Raw genomic sequence first — 17,611 nt, forward strand, 5'->3', positions numbered from 1 at the left:
GTTTTTTGAGTTCATGGCATTGTTAAGATAACAGCATTTCTCTCTCTCATGTCCTATCACCCCTAGGTGGGGCAGAGGGCGTCCACAGCGAGTCTCCATCGCGTTCGGTCTTGGGCCTCGTATTTCACCTCGCTCCAAGTCTTACCAGCTCTCTTTGCCTCGTCCGCTAGACGCTAACATTTAAGGAAGTCATATGTCTTTGGCAGTCTTTATTGTCCTAATAATTTTTCGTAATCATATTAACTCTGTCTTAGTATTTTGTATATGACTTTTCTACCAACAAATTAAAATAATTAGACACAATGTTATATGAAAAATGTTATTGATTTTAGTCAAGATACTTTTGATGTGGTTATGGTTATAACTTAGTCCCTTTGAAAATTGTTTGATGAGTCATAATAAATAATTTTATACATTTAATTAATTAAATAACACACATAATACTATATGCTTTCGTTTGTTATCATATATTTTTGCTGCCAATATTGTACGTATAATACGTATAATATCATATTAACGTGAATATTGGCGCTTTATAACATGCGTACTTATAGCACCATTGATTTCCATTAGCTACCAACTCACAAAATAACATGACTTAGTACAGTTATAAAAACAAAAGACTATATTTGAAAATAAATATAATTTATATTAAGCAAAGCAATCAAGGAGGAAAGCTAAAGAAATTACTGGAGCAAGAATTGCTTGCAATTATACTAAATTTGAAATATTTCATTTTTAAAGCACAAAAATAAATACGAATCGAAGATAATGATAGGTAATATAGTTTAGTCGACATCACAGGAGAACGAAGAGCCGGCAGCTACATCGCACAAAGAATTAGTCTAGCTATTCAAAGGGGGAACGCTGCCAGTATCTTCGGACTCCTTTTAATAATATTTTGTAATTATTAAATTTTACGGTTCGTTATTAGGTATATTTTTATGTATTATGTTATTTGTTTTGAATAAATTCTTATATAACAATGTTATATTAATGATAGGTTAATATCAAAGCAGCATAGCTTAAAATAGCATATGTCAATGTTAACCAACTACTAGTATTTTATCTCCGTAACGAGTTCCTATCATGTGATTTGCATGCAAAGTCGTGAACAGCACCTATTATTTTTATTGGCAAAACGAATTCCTCACGTCGTCAAATACAAATGAAAGAAATATATCTTTACGTATAAAATTTTATTCGTTTGATCGAATTTGTCACTTGCCTTATAAGAATTCCTCGAATGTGGGTACCGCGTGACATATTTCCCAATAAAATACCATTGTTCCGGGGTTATCGACACATCTGGGACTTGAAATAGTGACATGTTTTATTTTGTAGTGCAAGATGCAATTTATCGGTTTTTCTTTCGCGGGTTCCACATAGTATGTTGTGCTTTTGTATTTATTGTATCCATGTAGGTATATAACATCAATAGTACCTTCCATCGTATAAGGCTTTCTACAAAATTTATTTAATTTATTTAACGACCAAATTGAGTAGGTAATATTGACTTTTGTTACTCATTTTAAGTGCATATCGCTATGTATTGTATATAATATTTTACAATTCAATTTTTTTTATGTAACCTTCGATATTTCTTTATAGCATCGATCACTGTTATATTGATAAAAACATTAAAAATAATTACAGTCGCGAATTTCATTAATATTGAACTTTGTCTTTCAATGGCCTTTCCATTTCGGAATACTAAGAAAGCTATTTATATACGCGTCAGAAAAACAAACAAAGAATGTTGTATATATATAGTGATTCAAACGCAGTTCCAGAAGTTGCTCGCTTAAACCACTAGGCCCACACGGCCCTAAACTTGTCTTGTCTTATAAAAGAAGGAAGCTTCAAACAAAGCCATAGACAAAAGCTTAACCTAATTATTATTATAAAGCTTGCCCTCACTGGGATTGTAATTTATGAGTAATGCAATTAAAAGCGGCTTGCGTGTGACGTTGCGACCTCTTTTCCGATAATTAAGGTTAAGACTAGCCGGCCTTTGGAAATGTTACTCGATACTCTTAGGAAATCTAAGTGCTGGGAATATATGGAAAGATAAAGTTAACGAAGATATTAATAGTAGTAAATTTTCTAACTATATGTAAACGTCATGCTTAAAGAAATTTTAATGAAACCAATATTTCAGTACTGATTACTATATAAATATATAGTTTATTTTATTAAGAGCTATATGGGACGTATATAAAAGAGCGTAAACTTAAAATAATCATGTACCTTCGATAATAGATTTGCAATCACATAATAATCATATCGAAAGTTATAGGGTGGCAAAGCACTCGCGATCCCTCTGGTATTGAGAGTGTCCATGGCCGGTAGTATCACTTAATATCAGATGAGCCTCCGGCCCGATTGCCCCTGTTCTATAAAAAACGTAAATGCGTAAACGCGGTAATCTTTGTTTTTAATACTCAGATATCTGTTTCATGAAAATGTTGTTACATAATAATTCTGATGTACAATCTTCTAATTGTCAAACTTTAGTATTAAAGTTTTATTCTTAAGTATAATATTCTTTTACAAATGTCGACGCTACGGTGGACATACTTTTATAATTACGAGTACCGAGAGTTTTTTACGCCGGCTTTTTCTCTCGGCCTACGCCCTTTATCTTCTTTGCCAATGAGTAGGGATGCCTACAGATTCAAATTTAATGACGTAGAATAAGTGATACCTATCTGATGTTCCATAATATTTTTTTGAATTAATAACATAATGAACGAATTAAAACTAAAGCGTGCTTATAATTGTCCACAGAAATCTAGCGCGCTTAAAAATCCAGTAGTCCATTACATTTAAAATCCTTTCAATGACTTGACGTAAAATACTGACAAAACCCAAATTTCAACGAAGAATGCGGATTATTTCATTAATTGCGGCATAGACAGACAATTGTTCATTTAGACGACTATTACTGTAATTACATGACGTCACATTCCAATACCGGTCGGGGTTTAATGGACACTAATTTATTTCCTCACTTTCAGCCTTTCTAAAGGGAAGTGGATATTTCTCAGGAGCATTATTCTATTTTTGAATTGTAACACTTTGATTCACTAGCTAAAATTTTTTTCTCAAATATTTTTTTTTTTTTAAATTAGAATTAAAAAATTCAAATTGAATATGTATTGAAATATAATTCGTATCTTAGGCTTTTTTGCTAAACGCTTGACGCATTTATCGGCGTGTGAAAATTTAAATTTAAAATTGTACATTTTTATTATGCTACCTAACTCTGAGGCCCTAGATTCTCCGGCTAGCCACTAATTGATTTATCTTTCTATGAGTACAAGTCTTCGCTCATTGTTCTTATTATATGACACAAGCTGACCCAGCGAACTTTGTTCCGCCTTAATGGCAATAAATAAGCAGGTTTTTTTTATTGGAAAAAAATACAAAAAAATTAAATACCTACATTAATCATTCATTATTATTTCTGTATTTTAGTACATAGGTTGCATATTTGCTCTCGTGATTGAGAAGCACGAAGTCGAGCCATACTACGCGGCGCTGTTCACGTGTAATTTCTTGTTCTTCTTCAGTCCTTTCATTTGCAGTATTTCGAATTCTTCTTGCATTACGGCTTTGTCGGGAAAGATTCGATCGTCTTTGAAAACTCAAATTTTCAACCATACCGAGTTTTATAGTTCACTGTTTATATGTTCAATGGGCAATGGCACTATCATTACATTATAATTGTTAATTATTTATTTAATAGAAATAGTTAGAATATTGATTTCTTACAAATATCAGCTATCATTTGCGTTTTCTTATTCCAAGTCTGATTCCTTTTTGTTATACCACGTTTTATAGTGACTGACGTTTCATGTCAAGTCACACGGGAACACTGTCGAACGGGATAAAAAGTATCCTATGTCCGTCTCCTGGCTCTAAGCTACCTCCATACCAATTTTCAGCCAAATCTGTTCTGCCGTTCTTGAGTTATAAGTGGTGTAACTAACACGACTTTCTTTTATATATATAGATAATGAAAATTAATATGACATTGGCAGACCTATTTTTATATTGCTGATTGTGCGGATTTTTATAATTGATCGATTTAAATGTACCACTTTCTTGCAAATAAATAATGTATTATTGTTATTATATTATTAAAGTTAGAGATAAAAGACCAAAATTGCTAATGGTTTTGAGTCTCAAAAGTTCCTTTACTTCAGAATTTTTACGAAGCTATGGATAATTAGTAATTAGAACACCGCCAGAGGCCAGTATCTTTTAATGAAGGTAAATGTATTTTATAGCAGTAACTGACATAGTGAAGTGCACTTAGCGACTTTGCTTTTAACGCATACTGTGGTAACTGCGGTTACATTTAACAAGTAGCTAAGTGGATTCCATTTTTGAATTTTATGGGTAAACAGATTTTATTTTCTTTTTACAGTTATTGATATATTTGTAAAACTTTTATTTTACGTATATTGCAATATATAATTTATTGCACCATCTATTCCTTTGTCCGAGTAATGTACTATAAATTTATATCGACATACAATATCCACAAAAATACAAAACGCGTCTAATATAGCGTAAAACAATTAATTAAATACTTAAGAACGTAATAATTGTTAGCTATAGTTGAATATATTAAATTATATAAATATATTTTAAGAGATACCCCCCAAAACCTTCCTTTATGCAAAATAATTCAAATCCACGTTTCAGAGTAGGTAAACGTAGCAAAATGTTACGATTAAAAATCGCTTGTATTGCAGAACCGTATACAGCACCCAATATACCCTGTTTTAAGCAGAAATTGGCCTTTTCATTGTAACGGAAAAGCTAAGTGACAGTTACATCATGTCAGCTTTGAAGCAAAAAATTCAAGCCCTCATGAGTCGGCAAAAATCTCGCCATTCAGCGCTATCACTGAGACAAATGTTAACTTAACGACGCTGTAGATGAAAAAAATATTTTGTTAAATAACTGTATAGTTTATTTAATAAAGTTTACGGGTAAAAAACAAAACAATGGTTTCGTTTGCGATTGGTCATGGAATAAATCGTTGCGTGTCTTTGATTGGGCTGAATTCTGTTAATTAATTATGAATATTTTCCATAAATTATTTTTGTAGTTTGGGAAAATCGTTAAACTGCGTCGAATTAGTTAACAAAGGGTTATATTTTATTTACACATTTTTTCTAACTAAAATATTCACACTCTAACTTGGTAAGCTAAAGTTATTTAAGTATGTAGTATTGGTTTTTTAATTCTTCTGTCACAACAATTAATTAGTAGCCACTAAAGTAACTATAACTGACTGACTATCTAACATGTAATAAATAGGTAAAATACGCCGGTGCGTATATTTTTATATATGTTTGAATTATTTGTAAAAATACTGCTGAAAGATAAAGATCTGCTAAAAGATTTATGTTGACTGACCGAAAAAAACTCATAGCCATCCCCAAAGAAGCAAAATTTGGTATTTAAGTTTTCTTCGCTTTTAATGTGGCATCCTCTCAAAGATCACGATCCTCCCCAATTATATTATATTACTGTAATATATCATGGTAATGTCCGACAATGGAGCATTATATGTGAGTAAAAATCATATAGGAGATGAACTGACTGAATCGTTTAAGCAGATTACCAGATCACCAACTATAATTGATCTGTAATAATAAATGAATTTATATCAAGGCGAATGTAGGCATTACATACGCAATTCGATTATCTAACAAATAACGTCAATTTATTAACAAACCAATTATATGGTGGTTGCGTTTGGCAAACGTATTAATTTTCAACATTTGTGGTGGCCATGTATACAATATTTTTTCTATTGTTAGGTGTGGTTTGTTATAAGTGTCTTTTGTTAACTTAGAAAAAACGTTCAGATTCAGAATTAAATTATTGGGTTTAATTAATTAAACAGAGGTCCGCCGTTTTCAGTTAAGGCCCCGCGATATTTAGCTTCATGCACTTCCGGTTATTTCTTTCACCTGGTCTCCCATCTTTGGTATTATTAATGTATTCGCTTATATACCAATAGATAATATTCTAAATCCTCTTTTATGTTCTTCATTGCGTATGGGATTATTATACCGTGCGTCTCTCCAAGGGATTCATAGTTTTTGTTATATACTGTTTTCTGTCTTCTATAGTGTATTAAAAATATTTTTTTCCGGTATTAAAAATTTATTATTACATTAAAAAGATACATTTCTAAATAAATAGTTTCAGATTTCTATGCGTTTCCCACTTATTATTTTTCGTTATAAACAAGTTCAATATCAGGCTTCTTTGCCTGATACATCGTCGTTATGCCTTATCCTACTATGTATATAACCATATATGACACTTAAATTTATATTTGGAGTTAACCTTACAAACTATAAATTTCAAGTATCCATAGTAGGTAAATTGAAACGTTGATTTTCATTCCGGAAACGGAAGCAACGGACCCCAATCACTGGCAATTTACATCGTTAATATTCATTAGACGTTAGATATTCCCTTTACGAATTCCCTCTCTGCTCTGTTTTGACAATTACTGCAATTAAACTAAAGCTTTAATTTAAAATTCCATGTATTTTTATTATTTCAAAACCTTTCACAAATTTATTTCGTTGTCTAAATAAATGAAACTAACATATATTTTTCCGATTGTATTTTTTCTTAATTTGTGTATTATTCCCATTTCTGCGAAGGGCCCGATTAATCATCCTCAAAACTGTACTCTTAGTAGACGTGCAGATCGTGAGATTAGGCATGAGCTACCAACTATTTTTTTAATTATCGTATGAATTGAAATAGTTACCTGTTTGCGGAACATTAATACCAATAACAGCGGCTTCACATACAGTATTTTGCTTGCATAGGCTTAGTGGTTTCTACGTGCAGATCTCATCACTGGGGTCGTAGGTTCAATGCCCGTGTACCTATGGACTTTCTATTTACGCATTTAATGGTGAAGAGATAAATCGTGGGAACACCGGCATGGCTTATTCTCGGCATGTGAAACATGAAATCGATATAGAAATCTAAGATCTAGATTTAAAATATTCTTGGGCCTCTGGTTTTGTTTAATATGTGATTTTCCTTTCTAGTTTAACATAATGTATCTAGTAGAAACAAAAAAAAAACACGAAATAGTAAATATTTTTTAACGCGAATCTATGGTAGTATGACAGCAGATTTTCAATGAAAAAAATAATAGCAGAAACATACTAGTGTATAAATATAATGTGTATGACAATATTTTGTTATATTGTTACTAATAATAAGAAACTTAATGAAGCGAATGCACACATCTGAACCATAAACAACTTGCCATGACACGCTCCTATTTCCTCCCAAATAATTATACCCAATGAGATTGAACCAAACTGGGTTACTGTGTCACTTATTATAAAAGCCTTTACACTTGTCGTGTTACCAACTCCATTATTTATGAATGAAACGGCAAAATAATGTGATTCACGAAACGCTATTCCGAATAGATTGAAATGAGTTAGTTTTGAATTAAATATTTAAAATAAAGGGTGTCACAATTTTTTCTAGATTCGTAATCGTAAAAATTTTGGATTATAAAAGTAACTTGATTCTGTTTTATTTTCTATTTCCATTTATATAGAGACAATCACATAAAGTATCTTTATATTCTACTTCTTAGACTTACTAAAGGCCGACTTAACCACAACCTACCTACCCTAACCCAACCAAAGACCGTACCTATCTTTAAAACCCCTAACCGATACGTCTAATTATTGCCTCGACACTACTCTATTCTCAGCTTGCCTCAGGGCATTAAGATTGAGATCTATAATTGTCTTGGTTACTAATTCTACTTTTAGTATTAAACAATACCAGAAAAATTGTTTACCTAAAACGCAATACATTGAAGACGGCTCGTACGTACGAGAATTATACATTGTTATTATTATTTTGTTACTAACAATGCATTCAGAATTTATATTATTCAAATGGCTGATAATAAGCAGACCCACTTTTTAAGCCATCGCAGAATATGGTTATGATTATTCGTAGCGCAAAATCACTTGCATCATGAGCATACCCCACACACCTTTACGTTCTTACCCACACTTTTACACCATTACACAACACAGCCAAATTAGGTACCACTTAGCTAAATGTATGATGTATTCATCTCTATAATTTCAGTGTATCTGTTTGTTATTATTTATAATATATGTTAGCTGCAGGGTTACGAAATAAATAAATAGAATAAAAATTAAATCGTAAAATAAAAATTAAATTTCAAAACGGAAGAATTTAAAAACAGACTGTTACACGCAGCGTCTGTATCGTACAGACCCAATAAAATAAAGCCCCCAGATAATCTTTTAAGGAAAATAAATGGGAGGCATCTCTCTCAGTCTAAAGGTGTCTGAGCTCTTTATGATGAGAAATTTTCATTTCACAAGAGGCATAATGGAAAATAGGCTAACGTTTAAGCTGCTCTGAATAAATAGAGATAAAACTATTTAAGAATTAGCTTTTGTATTAGAAGTTGGCGTTTGAGGCCAAATTTTTAAAACTATTTGTTACTCGGTTTTACCGGTTGTAATTATTAATATGTCAAGAGCAGTGTTGGTCTAGTCATAGTGGGTTCAGCGTTTTACTCTCAACCCGAAGGTCATAGTTTCGATCCCAGTTGTGCATCAATGTACTTTCTATCAGTGAAAGTAAACTTGATTTAGACAAAAAAAGTAATGAGGGTGTGTCAGATCGACATATTATTATGAAAAAGAAACAAAAATCTGAGGCTGAGGCCTAAAAAGTTTGTAGCGCCACTGATGTGTTTTACTTTAATTAATTTTAATTATTTATATCGTAATGATTGACAAGGTATCTGATGACCTAATGGTTAAGTATATGATTTTCAACCCTGGGGTCTGGTGTTGAAATCTCCTAATAAATGTTTCTATACAACCAATATTCACTTGCCCGAAGGTAAACATCGAAGACGTGTGTCAGGTTTCTAAATAAAAATGTTGATGGAATATAAGGTTGGACCATAAAGGCACAAATATATATATATTATTAAATACTCGAACATTTAACAGGAATTTCATATCGAGTAGTTTCGGAAAAGTCTGTATTGCGATTGCCATTCAATATAGTTTTTCGGGTAATATTAAAATGTTTTGTATAGTCTATATTATTTTAGTTCACTGCAGTACATAAATTCTTCAACTACGAATGTATTCTCTATATATTTCCGTTCTCTAATAATATACCTATATCGAAACAAAATAAAAATAAGGTATAAAATTCCTATTTATATTTGTTTCTATGTTACCGTGTATGTTAAAATGTATAGCACCAATGTACATATTTATATGATAACGTGTTTATTATAGAGGAGGTTGGACATTAGTTTTAACAGTGTAATAAACTAATTTAGTTGATAGCTTAGTTTGAGGATAAGGAAAAAAGGAAAAAGAGATAGATAACTACGGCGTTAGATTGCCTTTCTTTTGACGTTCTTGATTTATAAATGGTTTTTCTTGTGTTATATAAAAAATAGTATCTTTTGTAAATTTGTAAAGGGTCTACTTAAATTAATTTAGGGTTTAGGTTTTCGAAGTTATTGGGATTGTTTTTTTAACTTTGGGAAAAGCCCTCAAATAAAGTGTCAAAAATATGTCGTAAAAGTTACCACAGTTACAGGTAATGTTTAGTTTTATATCAGTTATTATATTGTTGTAACATAAAACAGGTAGTCCTGTTTGTTTTTCAAAGCTCGGCTATCCAGGTACTTTTATATAATAGGAGACAAATGGGCAGGAAGGTCATAGTCAAGTGATTTCGCCCGTCCTTGAATACTCGCAAACCAAGTGTGGAGTTTCTTGCCCATTCTTCTCCACACGAAACTACCTTTGGAAGGGGCAACTAGAATCATCTTTATATTTTATTTTACGTTCAAAAGTACCATATGGTTTTATTTGTAATAAATGATTTAACTTTGACTTTGAATGTAGGCCAGGGTCGCAAGTGCGTTTCCGGTTTTTTTAAGAATTGGTATACGCAGCTAGCCCGATCCTCCAAAGTATACGCGGTAAACGAGTTAGGTGTCTTTGAGCATATTTGTGCTCTATAGCTCGGCCGAGGCACGTCCACACTATTCAAGCTACAATTACTAAGACGTCATGGAACATTAAAATCTAGCCTAATATAACACTAATAAGTATTTTAACTCTAACCTAGTTTACTAATAAGAATTTTAACATAAAAAATCTATCCAATTACACTACTTACCATCTCTATTAAAGGGGAGACACTCTGTTCTTGTGTTCAATTTTTTTTTCACTCACTATGTAGCACTTTATACTAACGTGCAGTATCATTAATTCACTAGTTCAGTTTTGTCCTTTTCAGTCGTCTAGTAAAACAACTAGGCCCATGGTGTCAAGGAGTTGAATAGCCTCGACATTCCCGTGATGATGGAGCAGGATTCAAGTTTCAATATGATTAAGAAAATGTTTTAATATTTTATAAATTAAAAACATTGAATGTTTTCTTTACGGAAAGGTATCGTGAAATTACAACATTTTCATCCCTCAAAAGGATAAGCTGAAAATATTTTTGTGTAATAATTCTCAAATACAAAAACAATGGAATAATTACGCGTTGTCATGCCGAAAATTGTTAAAGAATTATTTCTCTTACATGATAAATGATGTTTTTTAGGATGTATCAACTTCATACTCTTGGTATATTTATTTAATACGTATCGCCCCTGGCTAGTTTAAATATTTTAGAAACCATTAATTTATTTTGTCAGGTTATTTACAGTTATTTGCTATTTATTGATTAAGACATTGTAGACAGAGTTAATACCGTATAATTAAAATAATAGAAGCAAGGGCTTATCGATTTCTTTCATTAAAAAATCATATAACCGAAAATTTCACGCACGTTGTTTGTTCCTTATGGACCCTATGCAATTTGATCTAAGTTAAAAGATAGTTTTTTTTTGGTTTTCAGTTTATATATATATTATATATATTTCTACTGTCCGTGTGTATGTCACTGAACTCCTCTTAAACGGCTGGATCGATCTGAATGTTATTGTTTGTGCGTTTGGGTGGAGGCCTGGATGGTTTAGATTCAAAAACCGGCCGGGCTGGTGGCGTTGCAGTCGGTACTTTAATACTTTGTTTAATCGCTTGAAATATCATTTAGTACAATCTCTGTGGGTCCGCTAGTTCAAAAACAAAATTACGCGTTTATATAACGTAAAATGTTAATTTTGGCTATAAAGTATAAACTAGAAGGAAATTTATAAGAAATTATGGAGATCTGATGCCTTCAAATGGTGTAGCTAAATTGTTACTGCCATGACTTTTATCACTCAGGTTTCTGTACAAATTTTTTAAAACAGTCAACATGCAACGAGATGTTAAGCAAAACCTATAAAATGGGACGTTAAAATTTCAACACTAGATAAAAAAGAAAAACTAAAAATAAATGTTGTATACCAAAATATTCTGAAATATGAAATAATAAAATCTTTGAGGTCAATTAAGCCACGGCTACCATAATATATCAATTGTATTTCTTTTAAACACTTTTTATTTAGGCAAATAATTTTTGTTTTTAAATTTGAATTTATAGCAATTACTTTTAGTCAAATCAGATTTCTCCTAATGAATCCCTTTTACAGAGATTTTTACTACCATTTTCTAACTCAATAGAACAAACACGATCATTTGCGAAACCTTTAGAGCTGCCTTATTATTTCTAAAGTCGTCATTTTATTTTGATGAAATGGATGTTTTTTTTACTATTTAATATCAAGTTTATTTTGATTAAGTCCGCAATTTATTTAATATCAATCATCACTTTATATCTATAATCATCAATTATATTGAAATATTATTTTTGAAAAGATCGCAGTGTACAAACGAAGTAGTGAATTCATATTTTTACAATGTAGGATCCGATATTTTCGCAAGTCTTTAAATAAACATTTCTTGTTTGCTTTCCACACTCGATGTGACCGCCACACCCGATGATTTTATCATTAATAATGCCTACGCCTCTTTTATTATTCTAGCATTAACACATTCACGGATCCGAGTGGAGCGGGGCCATAGTAGCGGTGCCGCCCATTTAGATCCGTGCGATCATCCTGTTAATGTTTTTAAACCATTGCCATCCACAGCTCTCGGATTATTTGGCACCCCACGCGCTGTATGCCGACCACTTGGATCTGAAAACTTTTTTTTAATAAAATTAATAATACATAACATTTAAATTCATTTCAATCATGGAAGACCATGATTTTGCTATTCTTTCCATCGGTATGACCGAGGTACTTGTATGCGGCTACGTATTCTCTTCAATAATACTGTTAAATAAAAACTCTCCTTCGCTTCATTCATCCAGGTGTCATTTTCAATATATATATTTGTATATGAGGAAAATTCCAACAAAGCAATTACTATTACTTTCATTATTAACCCGAACAAAAGAACCTTGCTCAGCGTATTTGCACATAGCTTTTGTTTGCGAAAAAGATACAATATTGAAAAATGATCGCCATTATTACTGATACGATGAATCGAGGCGATAAATTTCTGATTGACGATTGATGAGTTTAATCGTTTATTAATTACGGGATAAGTTTTTAACGTTTGGACAAATTTAGAAAAATTTTATAGCCGAGTTGGTTAAAGGCTTCTAGGGTTTTTTGGTTTTAAAGTAATTATAATTAGATTGATATTTATATACAGTTGACATAGATTAAAAAAAATACATTTATATTCATAACTGGTATAAACACATGTATGGTTACCAGTAGTCCTCGGCATATGGATAAATAATACGGTGATAAATAAACTGCGCCTTCGAAATTACCATAGAATCCTCATCAAATGGATGAAATGAAAATAAAAATTGTCAGATATATATACTTGCTTATTCACTGAGTGATTCAATATAAAGAGTACTATCGGCAAAACTTCGTTGGTATGCAAACACGGAACAAATGCACGCCGTGTGACCACGAATTTTGGCAAATGGCAATGGAAAAGATGGCTTTCAATTTTTTGCCAACACTGATTGAAACTGAAGCTAGAGTTAGAACATATGTCAACCTAAACGAATATAATATTCTCGCATCGTATTATGTACATACATGCATACATGACTCGGCCAAATAGTAATTTATATTACAAGATTATATTCTATAATTATGTCTTATGTTTTATCCATGTAGCCGCATGTAAATTGGATATAGTAAACGGGTAAGATTAGTTATCGTCTTACATGGGCTTCATGGTTAAACGATATCTTGTATATTCTAACAAAGACGACCCATGAACTTATAACTACTAACACTTAACTTTGGCTCACCCAGTTTAAACTCAATACGTTAAATACATGAATATTTGCGCTGTAATATACTTGTGGAAAAAAGCTGTGTCTACAATATGGTTTTATTAGATGGAATATAAAACGAAGGCGTGGTTTTTGGGACTGTAATTAATCGAAAGGAATAAACGAATATACTATTAATACAATTTAAAAATATGACTTTCATCATTTCTATTTTTTCGAAAATAAATGTTTACAGGTTTATTTATTTATTTTCTTGTACTACTTAATATCTAAACAATTAAATCATACACAGAATCCTAAAACTGATTACACGTTGAAACATAAAACGCAGTTAACAAATGTAATAATTATAATATATAAGTAAACTAAAAAAAGATCAATAATCACTATAATATAATATAACAGGTAGTACAAAGCCATTATATTTAATAAAGAATACCAAATATATTTTAAGCATATTTTAGTTACCTTAAATATATCTTATTTGTGTTATCACAAGGTATACAATACCTGACATGGGTAAAGTAAATAGTTTGTATTATACCGATGTAGAAAAGGTGTGTAGTAAAAGCGACAATAAGTCAGGGCAGTCAATTAAACCATGTAAAAACATCAGGTCGTATTGTTCACGTCTACTTTCCATAGATTAAATACCAAAGTACTTGCAGTAATCTATATAGCTACTATACTTTCGGAAATCCCTGAAACTTAAGTACCTGGTTTTGGAAACATATGCAAGAGAAACAAATTTATTCCTATAGATCATCGTGATAAATTGTGGAAACTATGAACGAATATATGTGTCTTTCCATCGATACATCTTACAAATACGAGTACTTGGGAGGTTACTATAAAATCCTAAAATCTAAAGTATAAGGTAACTTTATACCATCGCCACTCATGAATAATATTACGCTTTTGAAAAACGTGTGTAATCCAGAAATCACATACCTTTTGTACTGTGAAATCAATTTATGTCCGAACCACACAGATTTCCCAAATGAATTCAGCATTGTTATGACTCCAAATTGAAATCGTTGCCTGGAGTTATGACAAGTTCAATATACGCAGATTGTTTAACTTTTGTATTTGAGTTATTTATATTTCCAAAGCAAATTAGGATTGGGAATATAAGCGTGTTGTGTAAATAATGGATTATTAAATGTTTCATAATTGTCTTTGTTAATAAATCGATCGATAATATTTTCATGTTCTCTAAACTGTCAATATTAATTGAGTTAAGTTCATATACCTCTTTCCTCTTGTATGTTCTTAATGTACTGTATATAATATGTTCCGTGAAAAGAACACTATATCTTCAAGACCTTTGAAATGGGAAAATATTTTTTTGTTTCATTTAATAAATTCTTTATTCGCCATGAGAGTGTTAAAGTACAAAAACCTCCACAATTGTTTAATTTATCTTCCAGTACACATGTCTCCATGAAAACTTATTCCACTACCTGTGCGAAGAAAATGGGGGAGCTGTGACACTTCCAGCTGCTCGCGGAGATGACGCATGGAAAATCTACTTCAATGAAAATCCAGAGGAAATCGTCGACGAATTTGCTATGAGATATGGCATTGAATCCATCTATCAAGCGATGACGTAAGTTACCTAAATACTACTGATATTACGATAACAATGAAAAGTAAGATTAATAAAAACAAAATTAAGAAAATTGGCAACATTTCTTAGCTATTTTTATTTTATTCGAATCAATAAATAAATATTTTTATATAGTAAATATATTACAAGTTAATACATACTACACAACTATCCTGAAGGATATTTCTGTATTTTGAATTGCGTGTTGTTCCTAAGAGAATGTAAGTGCATGCTCCTATTAACCATATCTCGTTCTGATAGAGGACAAATCTTTAGTTTTTATTAATTCCATAATTACTTATGACTTAAGATATCCTGTGGTGTAATGGTTGCAGCTCCTTATAAACATTATGTAAAACAAAAAAAAACTTGGCGATTAAAAATTGACGAATTTATTGACAGTTTTATGCTCCTGATTTGAGAACTGGCAGTAGGATGCAAAATTAAAAGTATTTAATATATATTTTTTAAGTTCATAAGTCAACAACTGTACTTGTCTTACTTATATGAATAAACTGTAATAATGTAATTTAAAACAAATCATAATAATTGAACAGACTCTCACACAGCATTTATAAGCAAATCGAATAAACTAATTTAAGTTTATAAATCAATTAATCTGATATGTGACATATTAACAGTTAACTCAATTTGCAGGCATTTCCACTGTCTATCAACGAAGTACTTATGCGCGGGAGTACCGGCAGTTATGTCAACACTGTTAGCTAACATCAACGCATACTATGCTCATACAACTGCTTCATCTGCTGTTTCAGCGTCTGATAGATTCGCTGCTTCAAACTTTGGGGTAAGACTTAGCATAAAGGAAGGACTTAGTAAAAATAGTGATAAAAATGATTGACCTACTAATTAATGTAAAAAAAAATTTACAGAAATAATGCAACAACTTATATTGTACTGTATATAGTTTTAATACATACAGTGCTATATATATATTAAAAATATATTAAAAAATAAATTAACTGTTCATTGAGCTACTTGAGAATTGTAAAAATTGCAGAAATTAATGCAAATTCAAATTTTCGGATATAGATTGTCGGGTCCAATTAAAAACTTCGTTCTTTTTAAAGCCAAGAAAACATATCTTTAGTATTATTATTAAAAAAAAATCTATGCTAGAATGTGATTTTGGGAACTAGTGATTATAATAATGAATGAAGACTTTATTTATAAAACTGCACGCTAAAACAAAATTAACGCGGGTAAAGAGTTATATAAATTCGGTCCTGAGTCCTTTACTCGAAGGCTGTATATTATCGGGGTCGCATAACGCAGGCACGTATCTAAAGATAACCCTAATGACCCCTTACTCAATTAAAAGCAATCCGTTTTATTGTACAATTAGCAATTTGGTTTATCTTAGTCATAAAACTTGTATTGTATATTTAGGAGACAAAATATTGTAGAGAATTACATTCGCGATTGAATGTATTCTTATAAAATTACACAAAGCAAGAAATTACTCATTGATTATTTTTCGTATCGCTCATCAGATATGAACTATCCAACTGATTTAAGAAACAACCGTTGTTTCATTGATATTTTATTATTCTTGATGGAGTGTAAGAACTAAGGGAAACTCAACACACCTTTTTTCATGAAGCAAAACTTTTTTGTTTCTTTTGTTATCTGAAGAGTCACTAATGGGATATTACTCAACAAAGAGTGTGTAACCAAAGAACTGGAAGTAATTGAAATGTTCATAATACTCAATGAAATTGCAAACTAATCTTAACAAAAGTGTTCTTTAAGTTGATCCACTTCTCTTATAGAAAGAAAAGTTCGTGAAACTCCTAGACCAACTCCACAATTCGCTCCGGATCGACCTTTCTATGTACAGAAATAATTTTCCTGCTTCAAGTGCGGAAAAACTTATGGATCTCAAATCAACTGTGGATCTTTTGACCAGCATTACATTCTTTAGGATGAAGGTAAGTGTTTATTTGATTTATATAACCAAATATTATCTGTTCATGTAAACAAACAGTATTTACAATTTTCTTAACCTATACGTACATAGTAATATTAAAACTAATAAAACAACTAATTATACAAAGTATACGTACTTTGTATAATTGGAAACGTTATCTTCTATCGAGAGTAATAGTAGAGTAGTTCTGTTTATTCTCACGTTCTGTTTGTATTAGTCTTAGCTTCTTGTCTGGAATAATGTATGACAAATCCCTTTTTAATTTGCCTGAAGAGGCCGTGTAGAGTATATAGCTTCTACAAACATTATGTAAAAAAAATGCGATTAAAAACAGTGGCGGAAAGTTTGTGAAATGTATATACTATATATATATTCAATTCAATATTATAAATTTAAGCTTTATTAGCTTAGGGTGTTAAATTAAAATAACAAAATTATATGATGTAAATAATTGGGTGTATTCATCAGTTTAACTAGAACTATTTGTTATCAGGTACAAGAACTTAGTAGTCCACCGAGAGCAAGTACAGTCGTGAAGGACTGTGTAAAGGCGTGTTTGAGGTCAACCTATCAATTTCTTTTTGAAAATTGCTACGAATTATTCAATAGAGAATTTCAAGTAAGTATTATTTAGATTCAAATGCTATTTTTTGTATATATATGTACATGTGACATTACTAAGACAT

At 31.2% G+C, this 17,611-nt stretch overlaps 1 protein-coding gene across 12 annotated transcripts in view; it reads left to right on the forward strand.

Annotated features, from left to right (window-relative positions):
• Positions 1-17,611, forward strand: part of LOC111003573 (protein unc-13 homolog A) — a 52,614-nt gene that overhangs the window by 23,866 nt on the left and 11,137 nt on the right. For all 12 annotated transcript variants that reach the window (XM_045628422.1, XM_045628429.1, XM_045628423.1 and 9 more), the window contains 4 exons: positions 14,796-14,974; positions 15,632-15,782; positions 16,768-16,926; positions 17,419-17,544. In XM_045628422.1, coding sequence (XP_045484378.1) covers positions 14,796-14,974; positions 15,632-15,782; positions 16,768-16,926; positions 17,419-17,544 — 615 coding nt within the window. The remainder of the gene's footprint in view (positions 1-14,795; positions 14,975-15,631; positions 15,783-16,767; positions 16,927-17,418; positions 17,545-17,611) is intronic.

This window comes from Pieris rapae, chromosome 5 (genome assembly GCF_905147795.1).
Source record: "Pieris rapae chromosome 5, ilPieRapa1.1, whole genome shotgun sequence".
Taxonomy (NCBI): domain Eukaryota; kingdom Metazoa; phylum Arthropoda; class Insecta; order Lepidoptera; family Pieridae; genus Pieris; species Pieris rapae.